The sequence below is a fragment of the Falco rusticolus genome, chromosome 20 (assembly GCF_015220075.1).
Source record: "Falco rusticolus isolate bFalRus1 chromosome 20, bFalRus1.pri, whole genome shotgun sequence".
NCBI lineage: Eukaryota > Metazoa > Chordata > Aves > Falconiformes > Falconidae > Falco > Falco rusticolus.
Window position 1 is genome coordinate 2,766,950 of NC_051206.1, and position 17,745 is coordinate 2,784,694.

Below are 17,745 nucleotides of genomic sequence, written 5' to 3' on the forward strand. Positions count from 1 at the left end.
TCGGAGATTTTGCCTGCAGAGCATGTTATTAAAAGTTTTCGGGCTAGACCTGACGGCCCGCCTGTAGTGACAAGTTGGGGGGCTTCTGGGCGCGTTGCAGTCCCTCGCTCGTCCTCGCCCGCGGGCTCTGCATGCACGCCCGCAGGCAGCGCTGCTGCCGCCCATTGCGGCCCCTCTCAGCGCTTCTTTCTTTCAAAATACCGCGCCTGAAGCAGCGCAGCCAACTACCTGTGCGATTGCTCGCTTAGCACAGCGCGGAACGGGTGGAGAGAGACCGCTGCTTTTAACGCAGTACAATCGCCGTGCGGCGGGACTGTTCGGTGTGGGGCTGACGGGCTATGACGCTGAACCAGCAGCTCGCCCGGCCGGGCTGCGGGGCGCGGGGGCTAGCGCGGGGGCTAGCGCGGGTCCGGGGCCACCGCCACCGCCCCCGCCCCGCCGGCAGCCGGCCCGCTCCGGCCTCGCCGCCCCCGCCCCGGGGGTGACTGCTCGGAGCCGGGAGCTGAAGCCAGTGCGGAGCGGCGGCAGGACCGCCCGCAGCCCTCCAATCGGGGCCGGCTATGCAAATATCCACCCCTTATTTGGGTGCGGGCTCCTCCCCCTTCCCGGTATGTCTGCTCCCATTGCTGTAACCCATTCATGGTGACCGGTTTGGGAAGGACTGTCTCTTCCCAGGCGTAGTGTGTAATCAGACTCTCGTTAGCTCCATTTCTTCCTTTCTTTTACAATTTATCCCGCTTTTTTTTTTTTTTTTCTCTGGATTAGGCAGCAATCAATCCTTGTGTCTGCTGAGAAACAGGTGATCCTTGTTAACAGCGATCAGTTTCTGGATGCAGTTTCCTCTTCTGCGTTTGAAGGATGATGATACCAGGCAAGACTGAATCAGCATAACTTTTACTGTGCAAGAGAAAAAACTTTTTTCCCTATTTGAAGACATTAAAACCACGTAGCATTTAAAAGCAGAAGAAGTTGGTTTTAAAGCTGAACTTCTCCACTTTCCTGGGATTTGTGTGTGTCAGTTTCAAAGGCTGCGTCTTTTTTTTTATTATTTTTTTTTTCTTTTCTCCTCCCTTATCTCCCAAAAGGAAACTGTTGCTAGTTGGAATAGACTTTTTAAATGTTTGGGATTCAAGATACTTTAGGAAGAGGACCAATTCTGAAAGATAAATCTCTAGGTTCTGAAATGGATTCCGTCAGGTCCTGGGTCAGAAACGTTGGGGTTGTGGATGCAAACGTAGCGGCACAAAGGTAACCGTGACTATTTCTCCCCTACTTCTCCACCCCCCCCGGTTTTTGTGTTTGGTTTTTTTTTTTTTTTTTTTTTTTTTTTTTTTTTTTTTAAGCAAGCCTTTTCTTTACTCCCTGTTGTGGTTTCCATTTGATGTTAAATTTATTTTCTCCCTTTCTGTCCCCCTCCCGGTCTCTAGTCAGTGAAAATTCAAGGTAGCGCAGCTAGATTTAGAGAGAAGCGCTCCAACACCGGAGAGCACCAAGAGTCCTAAAATCCAGCGCGGGGATCAGATGACCGAGAGATCGGATCGCCTTTTCTTTTTCTGCACGAGGGAGGTGTGTGGGTGGGTGGACTGGTTGTACCTAGCGGTACAGGCTATCCCTTCCAGCTTTCTGGGTCAGACAGCCGAATAGGAGCGGACCAAGTTAGAATTAACTTCAGTGTAGATCCTTTCCCCCGCCCTCCCTCCTTGGCCCATCTTGTTTTACTTAATGCGAGGGCTGTGCAGCTACCGTGCGTAGTGGGCCCAATGCTGGCTGAGTAACGCGGGCAAGGGGCGGTTTGCCGGGGGAGGGGGCGCCGGCAGCCTGGCACTGCGGCGGGGAGCCCTGCCAGCCCAGCCTGCCTGCAGCCCTCCCGCTTGCCTGCCCGCAGCACCTGCCTGCCGTGCCACGGAGCCTGCCCGTCCCGAATGCCACCGGGCACACTGTGCCACGGAGCCTGCCCGTCCCGAATGCCACCGGGCACACCGAGCCCGGGGGCTTCTCTGCGTGCCGCTTGTTCGGGCGGGTTAGCGCCCCCCCACTCCCCGTTTTCCCTTCCCAGCCAAGTCAGCACAGGACCGTTATTCCAGTCTCTTCCCATTAGGGAGTAAGATGATGAAAACCCTTTTTTACCTAAAAGTGGTGCGGTTTTTTCCCCCCCTCCTCGCTCTCTAGATACTTTTTTTTTTTTTTATAAAAAAAAAAAGGTAGTAGCGTCGGGAAAGGGGAAGGCTAAATTGGTCCCGGGAATAAGTTAGGTTTTATTTAGTATAGAGACAAGGTGAAGGGCATGTAACAGCAGATGGGACTTCAAATGAAACAGGGACGTTATAGAAATAGTACATCTATGCCCCCACCCACGGCATGAGCCGTGAGCAAGGTTTTCCAGGCTCTATGGGAGGAGTTATCAAGAGTTTTATGAATGTCGATAGACGGTTTAATAAATACGAAGAGGGGGGGAGGATAGGGGGGGAGAGGGAAGAGGTTTATTCCTGAGGAAACCGAAAGTAAAAGGAAAGTGGAGGTGCAGTCGCATGGTGCTGCTCTGTGGCATCGCCAGGTTTTCTTCAGAGATCTGTAACAAACCAAGAAATCCCAGTTCTTACATGCAGAATGAGTGGAAGCCCCAAACTAGGTGCAGTTGTGGTGGATGTGGTGAGTCCACACCGTACCTGTTTGGCAATGGAAAACACAGGGAAACATTCGTAGTTCCCTGAAAGAGTCAAACCACTTTTGCCAATGCAGTGGAACTGTTTTGGGGACTGAAACCCGAAGCAGTTCTGACCCTAACTTGTCTGGCAGGTAGACTTAATCTGTGTATTAAGTAATATGGAGGTGCTCGTGTGCATCTATTTTCTCTGCAGTAGGTAGAAATCGGCGTTACGGAGAGGCAGCTGCAGCTAGTTTCTCTAAGAAATGGGGCTGCAGTTGGAGGTGTCGTGGATGCGCAAAAGCATCCTTTCCTCAGGCGGCTGATCTGTGGGAAATGTCACTGCATTTTCTGCAGTCAGGGATGAGAATTGGGCAAGGGCTAATTAACTTGAGTCTAAATTCTTTCAATTGAAATCAGAAATCGAAGACCCAGGCATCAGTTCAAATAGGTCAGTGGCTAAAGACTACACTGACAAACTTCGCTGCTGAGGGAAGCGGGCGCTCTGCTTGAAACTAGTTGTCTTTCACCTAAAATGTACGTGCCCTCAAGCTGACAGTCCGCTTGTAGGAAACGTTTTGAGGTCGCTTGTCTTCTCCTGCAGGAAAAGTGAACAATGCTGGGATGTATAGATAGCACTTCCAGACTCTCTGACATGTTACATCTGCTTCCCACTCCGCGCGTTGCATTGCGAGGAGGTAGAGGAGGAAGCAAAGCGCTTGGCGATAACCCATCCCTCACCGTGCGGGCTCTGCCAGTTCTCCTTGTCCTCGGAGCATAACAAAGGCGCCGGGGCCGAGCCGCGCGGTGCGATGCCAGCTCCGGGCTGGGGTCCCCCGGCCCCGGCCCGCAGCCGCTCCAGCCCCCCCGGCCGGCTCGGAGCGCGGAGCCGCCGTGCGCGCCCGCCGGTGACAAGTGACTCCTGTAACCTCCTGCGTGCGGCACTCGCACAAGGTGGGCGATTCCCGGCTTCTCTCCGAACGTGTGCTGCCTTTTCTGTTGTTGTTTTGCTGTTACTGCTGCACAACCTGGTAATGTCTTTGTCTCTCCCCCCACACCCCATCCCGTATGTTTCCTCCACAGCGGAGTAGCTTTGTCCAGAGCTCACTTTGAAAAGCAGCCACCCTCCAACTTGAGGAAATCCAATTTCTTTCACTTTGTTCTGGCTCTCTACGACAGACAGGGGCAGCCCGTGGAAATAGAGAGGACAGCTTTTGTGGACTTTGTAGAAAATGATAAAGTAAGGCTTGTTATCTTTCTTCATCCTCTTCTTTCCTCTCCAAATTTGACTTTTCTTCTCTCTCACTGAGCTGCGAACTTCTAATACCTGTTGTCCCTAATAAAATACGACCAGCTTTTTGTCAAGGGTTCAGGTGCTTTGGTAGAGCTGTTGCCCTCTGTGTGCTGCCGTAGTTAAAAAGGCTTGCGAGCCTCTGCTGTACCGGGAGTACAATGGGAATTTCATATACCTACTAAAAATAAAATTAAAAAAAAATCGTGGGGGATAAATGCGCCTTTTTAAATTTTTATTTATCTTTATTCTTATTTTTGGTACCTACCAGATCTGCCTAGTTTTATTAGTACTCTAATAGACATGGAATCTGACCTGTAATGTGTCATATTATCTGTTGAGCTCGATTATATGTATTTCTTAAGACTCCAAAGTCAATGGCAGGACTTGAAAAGCATTTGCTTTTGGATTTTAAATCCATATGTTGACTGCTTCACATTGTTTTAAGAATTATTTTCCTAGTCATGGGCAAGATTTTTTGAATTATGAAGGATGCTCATAAGTAATTATCTTCTAGGAAATTACAGTAAAAACCATGCAAGAAACATCCCTGTCACACAACGTTCAGGAAATAAATATCAATAATGTCTCAAAATAACACTGTGGCAAAGTAATGAACACATTAAAACCAAAACCGCTGAGCTTTCCCGCTATCAATCTGCTTGATGTAACTGACTTGAAATGTACAAATTCGTCTCAGTGTATTGACTTGAAAAAGTTGAGAGCATAACAGCAAATAAGAGAGGAAAAGAAGTTCTTGAACTCTTACAGGAAAAGATGTCAGCAGTACTTTGTAGTTTGTCCTGGGTCATTCGGAAGGTTAATACATCCCAATCAGTGGATTCACCTCTCAGAATTTTAATGAACTCCGTTGTAATTTCCATCACGATTATCAGCTTTTGCATTTTAAATGTGCCAAGTATAAATTCTGCAAGAATTTTTTTTTTTTTTTTTAAATTCTATCTTTCAGGAGCAAGGCAATGAAAAGACGAACAACGGTACGCATTACAAGCTCCAACTCCTTTATAGCAACGGTGAGTCCCCTTTCCAGTCACCTTCTGTAGGTTGCATAGTCAGGCAAGGTTTGTAGGTGCTGTCACTATGATTTCTAAAACACACAGAAATTCCCTTGCCTGGTGCCCCTTCAGTGTAGGGATGGGCTCTGAGGTTTACCTGGTGTGGATGGGCTTGGGAAGCACGCTAGGGGAAACAAAACTAAATGGTGTTTCTGAGGATGTTCAGTAAAGCACTAGATGAAACTAAATGGTTTTGTTCTTATGTTTAGGGAAAGCTGTACGTAACAGCATTATTTATTACTCTTCTGTCTCGCTCTAGGTGTCAGGACTGAACAGGATCTGTATGTTAGACTCATCGATTCAGTCACTAAGCAGGTGAACAGAGCTCCTATGTGCCGTGCTGTCCTGTCCCACCTTATCCTTCCTGTTCTCTTAATGTTGCCCCGCATGTGTTTTATTATCTGGTTCATTTTTGTCTCTTGTTCATCTGTATTGCAGATCTCATTTTTGAGGGCAATTGAAGAGTAATGCTCTTAAGTCTCCTTTTCCCCCCTCTATGGATTGTAGGTTTTGATCCACTTTTTCTCAGTATTTACATATAAGCTGCTTTCCCTGCTCCTAAAGTCTTTGGGGGAAGGTATTTATTTGCAAGGAATAGTGAGCAATGGTAAAAAGCCTTCACCTCACATCTGAATATTATGACCAATAAGTAACTCTCTGATGCTACTGGCTTACCACTTTTTTTTTTTTTTTTTTTTAATTTTTGTAGCCCATAACTTATGAAGGACAGAATAAGAATCCTGAAATGTGCAGAGTTTTGCTTACCCATGAAGTCATGTGCAGGTAAGATGACTTTATTAACGACATACCATTTGTGAAGTCGGTTTCCATAGGTGCCAAAACAGCCTTTCTGATGAAGCTGTAGGTAGGAAGAGTTTGCTTTTGTTTGTTTCGTTAAATCAGAGAGATTCTTTGTGTAGGAAGCTTTTCTTTTTACATGCGGATAATATTTGATTTGGGTTCAGTACAGATATTTGGGTTTTCTTTATTTGTGGCGTGGGTTCTTCTTTTTTTTTTTTTTAACTGCAAGAGATTTAGCAGTCTGAGCTGCACTGTTTTGCTTTAAACTAGGCCTTTGTATGTGTTGTTTAAATCAAGACTTCTCATATGCTTACTTCTTACAAAATTCCTGTTCATCTTTTGAGAATTAGCAGTTTAATTTACAGGTTTTTACCTAGAAATTGAAAGGCATTCTTCATGTAATTTTCTCTGCTGAAATATTTTAATTTTCTTCATTGAATTATCACCATTAATGTTCTTTAATTTTGCTTAGTTCTACTCCAACCAGAAAAGAATCCCATCAAACCCGAACACAAATCTTTCTTTTCTATACTGTGTAAGCATTATTTAGGGGGCTTCCACCTTTTAATTAAAAAAGACCCTACTTTTAGCATGTAAAGTTATAAATTAGAGGGTAAAATGAGTTGAGGATGTTTTTAATAACATTTGTATAAGTCTGAAATTACATGTACCTTATGTATGTACATTGTGCTTCCATGGTAACTTACTACTTTTCCTGTTCTTGCATAATTAAATTTTTTTCAATACATCTAACAATGCAAACAGTCAATGCTCTTATATTAGAATGTGTTAAATTGTGCATAGAATGTTCTTTCACAAAATGAAAGGCAAACCCAATCTTGACTTTTATTAAACACAGTTTGTGATTTATTGTATTAGTGGGAAGGGGTTAAGCTGTTGGACTGAATGTTGCTTCTTTTAATGTTGCAGTTTGCTACTCGATTTTTTTTAAAGTAGCCTTTTGAGTTAATAAAGTAGTAAGAGCAGCTTATTGAGACAGACTTCTTCTTTAAGAGAGGGTCTCAGTTTCAGTACTTAACAATTATGTCAACTATTCCATTACTTTTAAAATAAACGCTATTCTTATTGTATCTGTTGTGCTTTTCTCTCGTTAATTAAGAAAATGATCATTGTTACTTTTAACCAAGATTCACATACGTACACAGGAGCACAGCCCATCTCATGTAGAGAGATGCATGCTGTGCGCTCTGCCAGGACCTGTAGGTGTAGCAGCAAAGGTGTACCAGAAAGTAACGTATATACCTTTGCGTATATCTAGAACTTGTGTGTGGATTTAAATATATATGCTATCTATATTGTTTAAAAGTCTTTGCTATAACTAGGTGAATTTTAGAGAAGACAGATCTTTGAATTGCTATGCAGTTGGGTCCTGGTTTGTGATAGCAAAATAACAGTTAGCATACTTCATCTTTCTCCACTCTTCCTGGAGAGAGTGCAGTTCTATTTTAGAAGTTAAACTATTTCAGCAAACACCAGCACCTTCCCAGCCAAAAGTACTTCAAAATAATTTGGCTTTTTCCCCTGCTTCCTCTCCACGCCTTTATAATATCAAATGCTCTGTTCAGCTTTTATCTACCTGGCTTCTACTGATGCCTATAAACATATTCCATGCTTGATTTAAGGTAGTGTTTTACAAATGTAAACCGCTATTCTGATTATACTGAGCTCTTCTGCTTGATAGATTAGCCAAGGAAGAATTACAACTCAGAGACGTCCTTTCCATGTAAAACACAGATTAGTGAGTGAAATCAAAAGCGCTCTGTAACCTAATCAAGACATTTGGTTTTAAACGTCATGTTTTCCTAAAGTATCTCTGAACAGGACGCCGCATATTCTGAAGAGCCATTACACGTATCACTTTGAATAATGCCAAGGGAATGGATCCAACTCCAGTTAAACTTGACATTTTATTTTATTTCTTTTAAGTACAATAATCAAATCTTCCTCATTGTGTGCCGCTAAAGTGGCAGCATCAATTTTTAAAGCCCCTAGTTTAGTTTGCATTAGTAACGGTATATAAAAATTTAATGCAATGTACCCGCTCTGCTGTCCAAATTGATGCCTACTGTTTTTAAAAAGAAGGGTCTGCCTGTCTTTCTGCTCTTCTTCCAAGCCTTGCTAGCTGAAGGTAGGCTTTTTTTTTTGGTTTTTTTTTTTTTGTGTGTGTGATCACACACGCAGATATTCTTGCTGTATAGAGGCAAGTGCATCCAAAACTCTGCATCCTCCACTCAGACAGTGACAGATGCATGCTTAGCAGGAAAGTTGTCTAAATATTGATACGGCTACAACAATCTGTCATACCAATTGAAAGTTAAACTCTCGACTCCCAATAATTAGTGCTTTCAGCGAGAGGCTCTATTTATTTATTTGCAGATCTGAAATTTTCCATTTGGGTTATTACGGCCTAATGGGAACTGTTCCTATTAGTTGGGTCTGCCTTAAATACACAGTCTTTCTCTCCGATGGTTGGAAATCAAGGTAAACATTCTCCTCTCCTGGAATAACTTTTTTCTCCTCTTCTTTTTCTTCCAATTATCGACTAAGAGGAAACTAGTTGTTATGCCGCTGCCAGCAACCCCCTATGCCCTCAATGCTCAGAGGGTTAAAAGGTATTATAATTTGAACAGAAGTAGTCTCAGGGCCTACAGCTGGCTAATAACAGAGTTGTATTGAGTGCAAGCAAGCCCCACAGCTGTGACTTTCGCCACAAGGCTCAGACTAGACGGGAGCTCTAATCAGCTGGGCCAGGCGGCCACTGGGGCCTGTGTCTTTATCGGCCAGATGGTGTGAATTTAGACACTTTTGTTATGCAATTGCAGGGAGGAGTTGGGGAGAAGAAAACAAAACAAAGGCCACCATGCTGTGAGCTTATTTGAGTTTGAAATTAGAGACAGATTTTTTTTTTTTTTTGGGGGGGGGGTAGTGTGAGGGGAGGGGAGTTGAGGGTTGAATTTTAAAACCATTTTAGTCAAGGGCAAGGAGGGAAAGGATGCAAGTTTGCCTTTGACGTGAGCCTCCTGGAGCATTCCGTTTGTAGATCTGGTGTTGTCTGTGGTAGCTTTCTGTTTTCTGTGTGTGTTTCCAGGTTTTTTCAGGACTGTTCACAATGTGTAAACCATTATTTTCCCCATATAGATCTAGTTAGAGGGGAAAGTATAATAAGCAAAGGTGTAGAAAAGAGAAGTCTTAGACCTCAGTGTTCTTGTTGAAGCAAATGAGCGTCTCTAAAGGTATGTTCCTAGCACAACATTGTAACAGAAGTGTAAATATCTGTGAAGTCATGCCAATAATTTGCTTTATAAGAGTATTGTAGGCTTGATCTTGGACCACCAGAGTTTGGGATTTTTGCCATTGACTTAAACTGGAACAAGCCAATTCTTTTAAAGACAGCACTTGTAAAACAAACTCAGTGGAAATGTTGGTGCTTGGATACTGTGATGAAATGCTTGAAAACAGGGATTTAAAGATTTGAGAGGTACTTTTGCTAAAATGCTGGGCTGAAACATCCTCAGCCTTTAAAAGTACTCTTGATTTCCATTGCGAACTACTCATTTGCTGGAAGTAAGCGATTGTTTTTCCTAACTGAGACATTTTTTCAGATACGTTTGGGCTCAAAAAGTATTATGGTCAAAGAGAAAAAAATCTAGCGCACTATCAAAAATCTGTTACCTGAGTGTGATAAGAATGTAGGTATTTTAAAAATATTTGGAGAACTTTAGGTGTAAGCCACAGTTTTAGAAGGGAAATTTTTAAGTATTACAAATGTGAGGTTCCTAACTGTGAGAATTGTGTGAACCAAAATAAACCGAGATAGGCTCATTTTAGAATGCACCCACGTTGTACTCATTCTAAAACACTTACGCCAAGAAATGGTAACCTCTCTGGGAAGAGTATAGGAGCTGACGAGATGTGGTGGAGGTACTGCTGGTGCATGCTGCTGGAATGTTACTGTGGTGCACTGCAATCAGAAATATTTCTTATGACCATCTGCATAAGTTACATGACCAAAGGATGTCTCCTTTAGTATTACTGCAAAGAGAGGAAATGACTGCTGTTTCAGTTAGCTGTAACCCCTCCCCCCCCCCCCCCCCCAAGCCCAAACCAAAACACTACAACAATATTCTAAAAATTGAGTTCCTTTTGTTGTTTTATTATAGTGGCATGTAAACCAGCAAGTCATTTTTTCCTGGTGTTATTTCCAATGCATTGTTATATTGGACATGCTAAATTTTCATTCTTCTGAACAAGGGGTTTCTGCTTTTTTTGGGAGTTTATTTCTTTTTCTATAGAAAATATCTCACATCTTGGCTTTTAGTACAAAAATATGCAGTTCTTTATAACCAATCATTAGGCAGTGAAATGCATAAGAGAAGCACTTAAAACAAAATTGGGGGAAGGAAAGAGTGGGATATTCTTAGCTGGTATGAATTACCATAGCTTCACTGAAGTCGATGGAGCTATGACAATTTACAGCAGCTAGAGGGTCTGCCCCAGGGATTTTTAAATATTTAGTGTATCCTTTTATTTTAAAAGGACTAGCATCGATGAATAAGTGCAGGTTTCAGGCAAAGGGAATGTAGAAATGTTGAAACAGTTAGAGCTGCTATTCAAATAGATTTGCTAGTTGTATCTCATCTTGCTGGGCAATTTCAACTTGCAAACGGGAAGTTCCTGGCACATGCTGTAACTTAAGGAGAAAATGCACGCATTTGAAATTTTTCATATGTGAAAGAGTTTTTTTTGCCTAAATGCTTATTTTAGGTATTTATAATTGAATATTAGGCATTTAAGAAAAAGCGCTACTCTTTCATATTTTGTACTGCCTTCAGTGAATTCAAGCATTTTATTTATTTATTTATTTTAAATTCCTCTGCTTGGAATTGCTCCCCAGGTGGAAAAGTGCAGGATTTGGACTGACCATAGAATTTTGCAAATATATTCAGCACCTATTATATCACTTTACAAAACCCCAAACAATTTCTTGATTCCATATGTGTAAAGTTGAAGAACCTCAGCAGAATGTGACTAACATAATTTGGAAAGACATTTGTGTAACTTAAGGCAGAATCGGGTCTGGTGACTTCTGGGGCATATAGGATTTCTGATAGTCAACTTCAAGTTTTGGATGCCTCCATCCTCCCCCTCCCACGTTAGCTTTGGTTGGAGCAAACTATCTGAGCATCAAGATGACTTACATCTTCTAACAGACTTTTATGTTGCTACGAATTTATTAGAATTGAGAGTTTCAAAGCAAGGACTGTTTTTTAAAGTCTGTTAAACTTCTGATACTCAGCTGGTGTATATGCAAGGAGCATTGCCCCCGTCAATAAGTATATCGGTGGAAATCAAATAACGACCTGTCTCGATTTTTTGTTGTTGTTGTTCTTTCCTTCTGTTCTTTTCTGAAGAAAGTTTCACTGGGAGTGAAGAACTTCAAATAGTTCCCAAGTGTAGGTTGCATTCTTCTGTACCATCTCTGGATACATCTGTGTTCTTATGTATGCATTGGTAGGTGTGCACACACACATAGTTGACTCTGTGCGTATGTGTGCATGCACATATACATCAATGTGGACGTGACGTACGTGGAGATCATTCTGCAACACATACCCTACTGCGAGCTCCTGAGGGTGACAGTGTTATCTTGTGTTTTCTTACCAAGTCAGATAAATATATTTATGCTGTGAGCTTATAAGAGAGAGTTCTAACTTCAGTATAGTTGCGTTGGCAGCCACACAGTATAAAATGTGTATAGATACATGCTTAATCTCAAGGGTTTATCATCACTGAAACGATTGCAAAGGGATTTACAGATGAAATTGCAACCTGAAAAACATCTCTTCAAATCCTTCGTAGGACCTAAGTATGTTCATTTGCTGTTTTTTCATCGGTGCTACTACAGTGTTGAAGTTTTCTGTGGGCATATGAAAGTTAGGCATTACTAGATATTTAATAATCAACAAATCTGTTATTAGAACATAACAGATCATTAGGTTGCTTATAGTCAGTTCTAACACCTTCTTTTGATGGACTTTTAACCATACAGAACACATGATACTCATGCCTGCAATGTCATTATGACATCTGTTAGTAGTTTATTAAGCCTTTATAAATAGTACCTCAGTCTAAAGCGTGACCGTATTGCTGTTTGGTTTTAGCTGGGAATTTCAAAAAATGCTATGGGGAGCCAAGCGCCAAACTCCAGGTAGAATTGACTTGGGCACCCTATTCTCTTAGTTCTTCTTCCTTCTGGAAAGCCTAGCCAGAATGTTCTCTGTTACTCCTAGGCATATATTGAGCCCTGAAGGTTAGCAGACAAGACCTTTAGCTGGTTGCCTTGCTATCGGCTGTCTTGGCAATTTTTTTTATCTTGGTTTTCTTTCTCTAGCCGGTGCTGTGAGAAGAAAAGTTGTGGCAACAGAAACGAGACTCCGTCTGACCCCGTGATCATTGACAGGTAGGAGAGAAATCTTCGTTTTCCCACAAAAAAAACCCCTCAAATTGTTGTTTGCGCTTTGAGGTGGCTGAGGGTCTTTCTTGATGGTTCTCTGTCAGTGTCTGCCACGCGGGGATGTCTCTGTTTCATCATTCTTTACAAAAATGCCAGCCTAAGAGTTGGTTAGCTTTAGGGTTACCTTGACAAAACTGTTGACGTTTATCTTTTTAAATTAAGTGTATCTTTGTGTATGACTTTCTTTGTGACCGAATATTCCGTGTATGCACCTGGATTATCTTCTGCTCACCAGGGATATGATCCAACTGGATTACTGACACAGATAAAGCTTTGAGCAATCTAGCAGCTTCTTTAATGAAGTAACAATGTTTTTGTAGATATGTGGGGAGGAAGGAAGGAGTGAAAGCACAATCATGACATACTAGGCAGGGTTGAAACTGGTGGTTTGGAATTTGTGAGCAATTTTATGTAGAACAGCAGCTCTGTATGTTACTCAGTTCCAGATCCAGGTCTAGGTTCTGCTTGCTGGTTTCTAGGTAAATAATATAAATAAGGGAGAGCAGCAATGAACTGGCATGTTGAAAATCTTATTTGTGGAGGCTTAGAAAACAAGCCTGTGGAACTCACTGACTTGAGGTGTTTGGGATCTGGAGTTCAGCAAGATACACCAAAGAAAAGAATAGCCAGAGCTATTCCCAAAAGAAATACACAACCAAGACCTCCAGAAGGAGAACAGTAAATAAGGAAAACTCGGGAAGAAATATTTTTCCCCCAGACTCTCCTATAGTAACTTTTTAAAGAGTTTCTTTTCCCTGTAGCAGGTGGTACATGGGGCCGGTGGAGAGCTGATGCTGAAATGGATTGATTGTGGATTCATTTTTTATGTCTGTATGTGCCTGGCATGTTCTGCCTACATTCTACTAAGCATTATTTGTTACAATATTTGATGTGAATTTGCTTTGGCATTCAGAATGGTCAAGCTGGTCTGAAGAAAGATTTACAATTATTTCTTTTGTTTTTTCATCACAGAGTTAATCTAAATAATTTTGAAGCTTTGACGATACGACGGGGTTCTTCCACTCATTTTACCCCGTGGTTTTCCCTTTTAATTCTGTACTTAGAAGTTGTGGTTGGGGCCAAAGTTGGAAATTCCAGCAAACTGATTTGTTTGTGTGGGTGTGTGGGGCAGCTTCCTGACTAGGAGCAGAAGTCTTAGATATGCCATCTTGACCTTTCCTATGAAATTTGTAGCTTATTTTTGGCTGTGTTGATGTTTGGTATGAATCTGCATTTGGGAACTTTCCAGCCCGAAGCCTGAATTTTCTGAAACTTGTCTCACTGCTGGAGAAGCAGCATGACGTAAGGCAGTGTATTATTAACCTATGAGTTAAGGCTGCGAAGGGGGTAGTCACTACCACTAACTGAATTTGTCATCTTGAGCAAGCTGTCCATTCTCATGCAAAATGAAGATTCTGATGCTTTCTGTGGGGATTTGAGATCTGTTGATGTAAAATGAAATGGAAGTGAAACTATTAGAACAGTGTTACACTTTTCAACAACTCTGTGTAAAATGTGCAACTCAAGTCATCTGTGTGGTCAATGAGTCCTAACCTTTCCTAACTTGCTCTAAGCCTAGAACTTTTATTTGTAACTCCCCTGCTAACAGCAATAGGCGTTCTGCCTGTAGGCATTTCTTTTGCATGGAAGCATCCTCTAGGTTCAGTCTGGCAGCTTCTTGTTGAGTGTCAGTTCTTCCCTTTCATCTTTCTGTCTGTATGTCTCAAAATTGCAAGTGAAATCTGGAGTTCAGTGGTGGCAATAATAAGGTAAATGAGAGAAATAGCGGGTACAGCCTGATAAAGCTGTTAGACTTGGTTTTAAGGGCAGTCGCTATTTCAGGTTAGGCTACAGAGGAAAGGAATGGTTACAACTCCGCACTGCTGTCTGGGGGTAGCATGGTTTAGTGAACAGTGTGGTAAATAGAAGCTAAACTCAAAGCGAAACCTTTTTCTTGTTGTGCCACTGATCAGTAGTGCAGCCTTTGGGCGGGAGTGCTGATCTGCTGGAGGGCAGGAAGGCTCTACAGAGGGGTCTGGACAGGCTGGGTCGATGGGCCAAGGCCAGGTGTATGAGGTTTGACAAGGCGTAGTGCTGGGTCCTGCACTTGGGTGACAAAAACCCCATGCAACGCTACAAGCTGGGGGTACAGTGGCTGGAAAGCTGCCCAGCAGAAAAAGACCTGGGGGTGCTGCTCGACGACTGGCTCGACGTGAGCCAGCAATGTGCCCAGGTGGCCACCAGCATCCTGCCTGGTGTCACAGCGTGGCCAGCAGGACTAGGGCAGTGATCGTCCTTCTGTACTCAGCACTGGTGTGCCTGCCCCTCAGATCCTGTGCACAGTGTTGGGCCCCTCACTGCAGGAAAGACACTGAGGTGCTGGGGCGTGTCCAGAGATGGGCAATGAAGCTGGTGAAGGGTCTGGAGCACAAGTGCTGTGAGGAGCAGCTGAGGGAACTGGGGGTGTTTAGCCTGGAGAAAAGGAGGCTGAGGGGAGACTTCCTCACTTTCTACAACTACCTGAAAGGAAGTTGTAGCGAGGTGGAGGTCAGTCTCCTCTCCCAATTAACAAGTGATAGGACAAGCAGAAATGCCTCAAGTTGTGCCAGGGGAGGTCTAGGTTGGATGTTAGGAACAATTTCTTCACTGAAAGGGCTATGAAGCATTGGAACAGGCTGCCCAGGGACATGGTTGAGTCACCATCCCTGGAGGTATTTAGAAGACGTGTAGATGTGGCACCTGGGGACATGGTTTAGCGGGGCCTTGGCGGTGCTAGGTTAATAGTTGGACTGGATGATCTTAAAGGTCTTTTCCAACTGAAACAATTCTATGATCTAGCAAATGATTCCATCTTCTGTACAGTTATTCCTATTCCACCACTTTACCCAGTTAAAGAAGATTTGAGGAGTGAGAGATAAACCTGTGTATTACATCCAAATCAACACATGTAATGCAAATATAATAACAAAGTTATGCTGCACATGTCTGTGCACAGAGGAATTCATCGTCTAGTCTGTCATCCTCTGACATTTCCACAGCATAAGTGCAACTACTTAAGAGTTTAACTAAACAGTCCACTCTCCTAAGCTACGTTCAATGGGGCTAATATTTCTGTCTTTCGAATAAGCAGAAGACTCTGCTGGAGAGTGATGTGTGTTCTAAACTAGCTTGGGAATCCGGCAGCAGTGTCCTTATTTATTTAGGGAATCTTTATATGGCTTCTTTAGAAGAAAACATCTATGCTTAAGAATATGCTTAAGGTGGAATATAATTTCTGAAATGCAGCTTGCAGCTCTCTGCAACATGCAGGCCAATAAATATGGTAAGATTTTTCAGTTCAGTGTTGCTTTCATGGTGGTTATTTTTCCTAGTTTAAAATGAACTATGGGATTTCTTCAAGCATAAGTAATAATTGGAATGAAGTTTTTTTTTTAGTTGTTTGAAATGACAGGTAAATGTGAAAATCTGTCATGTAACAATGCAGCTGTTCTAGAGAAGTGGAAAAAACCCAGTAAAATCAAGAGAGAAGGGTTTACAAAAACACGTTTGTGTCATGCAGATCCATGCCTAAACAGTGCACACAAAGTGAAACGGGACTAGAGCTTTCCATTTAGAGTAAGAAGGAAAATGGAGGCCAGAGATTAACTTGGTTGTCTGAAGGCGCTAGGTTCTCCCTTTGAGCCTAGGTTAATTAATATGCATTGCTCCTGCTGCCAGAGTGTGTGAGAAAATTGTGGTTGGCACTCAGGAGATGCCGTCTGCATTGTAATTCCAGCTGTGTCTGAGGACTGATATGGTTAAAACATCGCTTGATTGTGCAGCGTAGAAAAGACCAACATCTTTGAAGCTCTAGTAGGTGACTACCACGAGGTGTGAGAGAAGAGATGGAACCCGGGTTTAGGCTGAGCTGTGTATAGCTTAGGTCTAGCAAGTTCTGCGTTTGATTTGCAACTCCCACAAAGGCAGTGGCTTCCTGAGGGGTTTGGGAGGGCATCACCTTACTAATCTTGAAGCTGTTTTACTGTACAAGCAGCCTGTGCGAGGCAAGCAGGTTCCCTCAGTGCTGAAGGAGCTGCAGGGTAGAGGGGTTTAGAGTCCAAGATGAAGGACGCTCTGTATGGTACTCGGAGGTATACTTCTATCATGAGTGGGCACAAATTTAAATTAACTACTTTGGGTCCCCCTAAGGGTGGTGAAGAACCGAGGAGAGGCATTGCTGCTGGGTAGAGATGGGCACCAATGTCTGTGCTGCTGCAACTGACTGGTTTTCTTTTTTGCCTGAGCTAGCTAAGTGACTGCGTCTGGTCCAGCTGGCTGTCCTGTCATTGCATGCTTGTGACCACGCTCTGGGTGCATCCTACAAACCTCATGAGACCAATGAAGCATTCAGAATTGTTGAGGTTCTAACCTGTTATCCAGTGTTGCACTGAACTAAACATGCACCAGATTTAGCTGAGTTCAGGGGCTGTGCTGTAAGTTGCTGCAAAAACATACATAACTCCATCAGCAGTACAGTGTTGTCCCCTTTATTTGTTTCTTTCTGCGCTTCCTTGCTTTTTATGCTTCCAGAGACTGATGCTTAGACTATTGTGTTGGTTTACCTCTTTATTGCTGTAGGGAGGCACAATTCATTGGTGTTAGGCCAAATCATAGAAACTATGATTTCCTTTAAAAAGGAAGAAATAGTTCAGTGGGAAAAAAATGTCAGCCATGTTGTTGTTGTTGGGTTTTTGCTTCTCCTTGAATGAATTCCAAAAGTTCTTATGCTGAATAAAACATTTCTGTGGTGACCTTCGCTCTGGGGACTAGATTTAGATCCTCGGGACGTTGCAGTCATTTTTCCGTTCACTCTTGGAAACTAGCACGTTTCTATAAGAATTCTGAATAAGAATTCAGAGCTTCTTCACTGAAATTTACTGTGTAGGATACACTAGAGTATTTAGGTTCCTGCAACATTCAGAATTCCAGTGTAATTTGGATCAGAATCTGACTTCAGAATGCTGCCTCTATTTTTAACATCAACAATACAGCTCAGATCCTGCAATGCTGCTATTGCAGGCGTCAAAAAGCAGAAACGGGCATAACTCCACGGGACTGAAAGGACCAGCAGAACACAGAAGGGAGATTACGTGATAGATGTTTAGTCCAGAAGGATTTGCAAAATATGCACTCTAGTTTTTTGGACAATGCGAGCCATGGTTATTTCTCAAAATGTTAGAGCAAGCTTTAACTTGGCGTACAAGATACAAATTCACTGGAGCTAAATTGATTCTAGTGTCTTCCCATGGTGGCTCATAGCACTCGTGGATTCTAAATGATCTTAATTTCTGTTCATCCTGTCTTCTTGCTTAGTTTTTGGAGTTATAAACCTACCAATTCCAGAGGTACTGAGACTTCA

The 17,745-nt window shown here is 42.8% G+C and overlaps 1 protein-coding gene across 10 annotated transcripts in view; it reads left to right on the plus strand.

The window, feature by feature from the left end:
- The first annotated feature begins 692 nt into the window (after window positions 1–692).
- Window positions 693–17,745, plus strand: part of EBF2 (EBF transcription factor 2) — a 144,541-nt gene continuing 127,488 nt past the window's right edge. For 8 of the 10 annotated variants that reach the window (XM_037371412.1, XM_037371413.1, XM_037371408.1 and 5 more), the window contains exons 1-6: window positions 1,118–1,248; window positions 3,728–3,884; window positions 4,906–4,969; window positions 5,271–5,326; window positions 5,721–5,794; window positions 12,225–12,293. In XM_037371412.1, coding sequence (XP_037227309.1) covers window positions 1,118–1,248; window positions 3,728–3,884; window positions 4,906–4,969; window positions 5,271–5,326; window positions 5,721–5,794; window positions 12,225–12,293 — 551 coding nt within the window. Of the gene's footprint in view, window positions 1,249–3,727; window positions 3,885–4,905; window positions 4,970–5,270; window positions 5,327–5,720; window positions 5,795–12,224; window positions 12,294–17,745 lie in introns of all 10 variants that reach the window. The other 2 variants (XM_037371405.1, XM_037371409.1) reach the window with 2 other exon arrangements.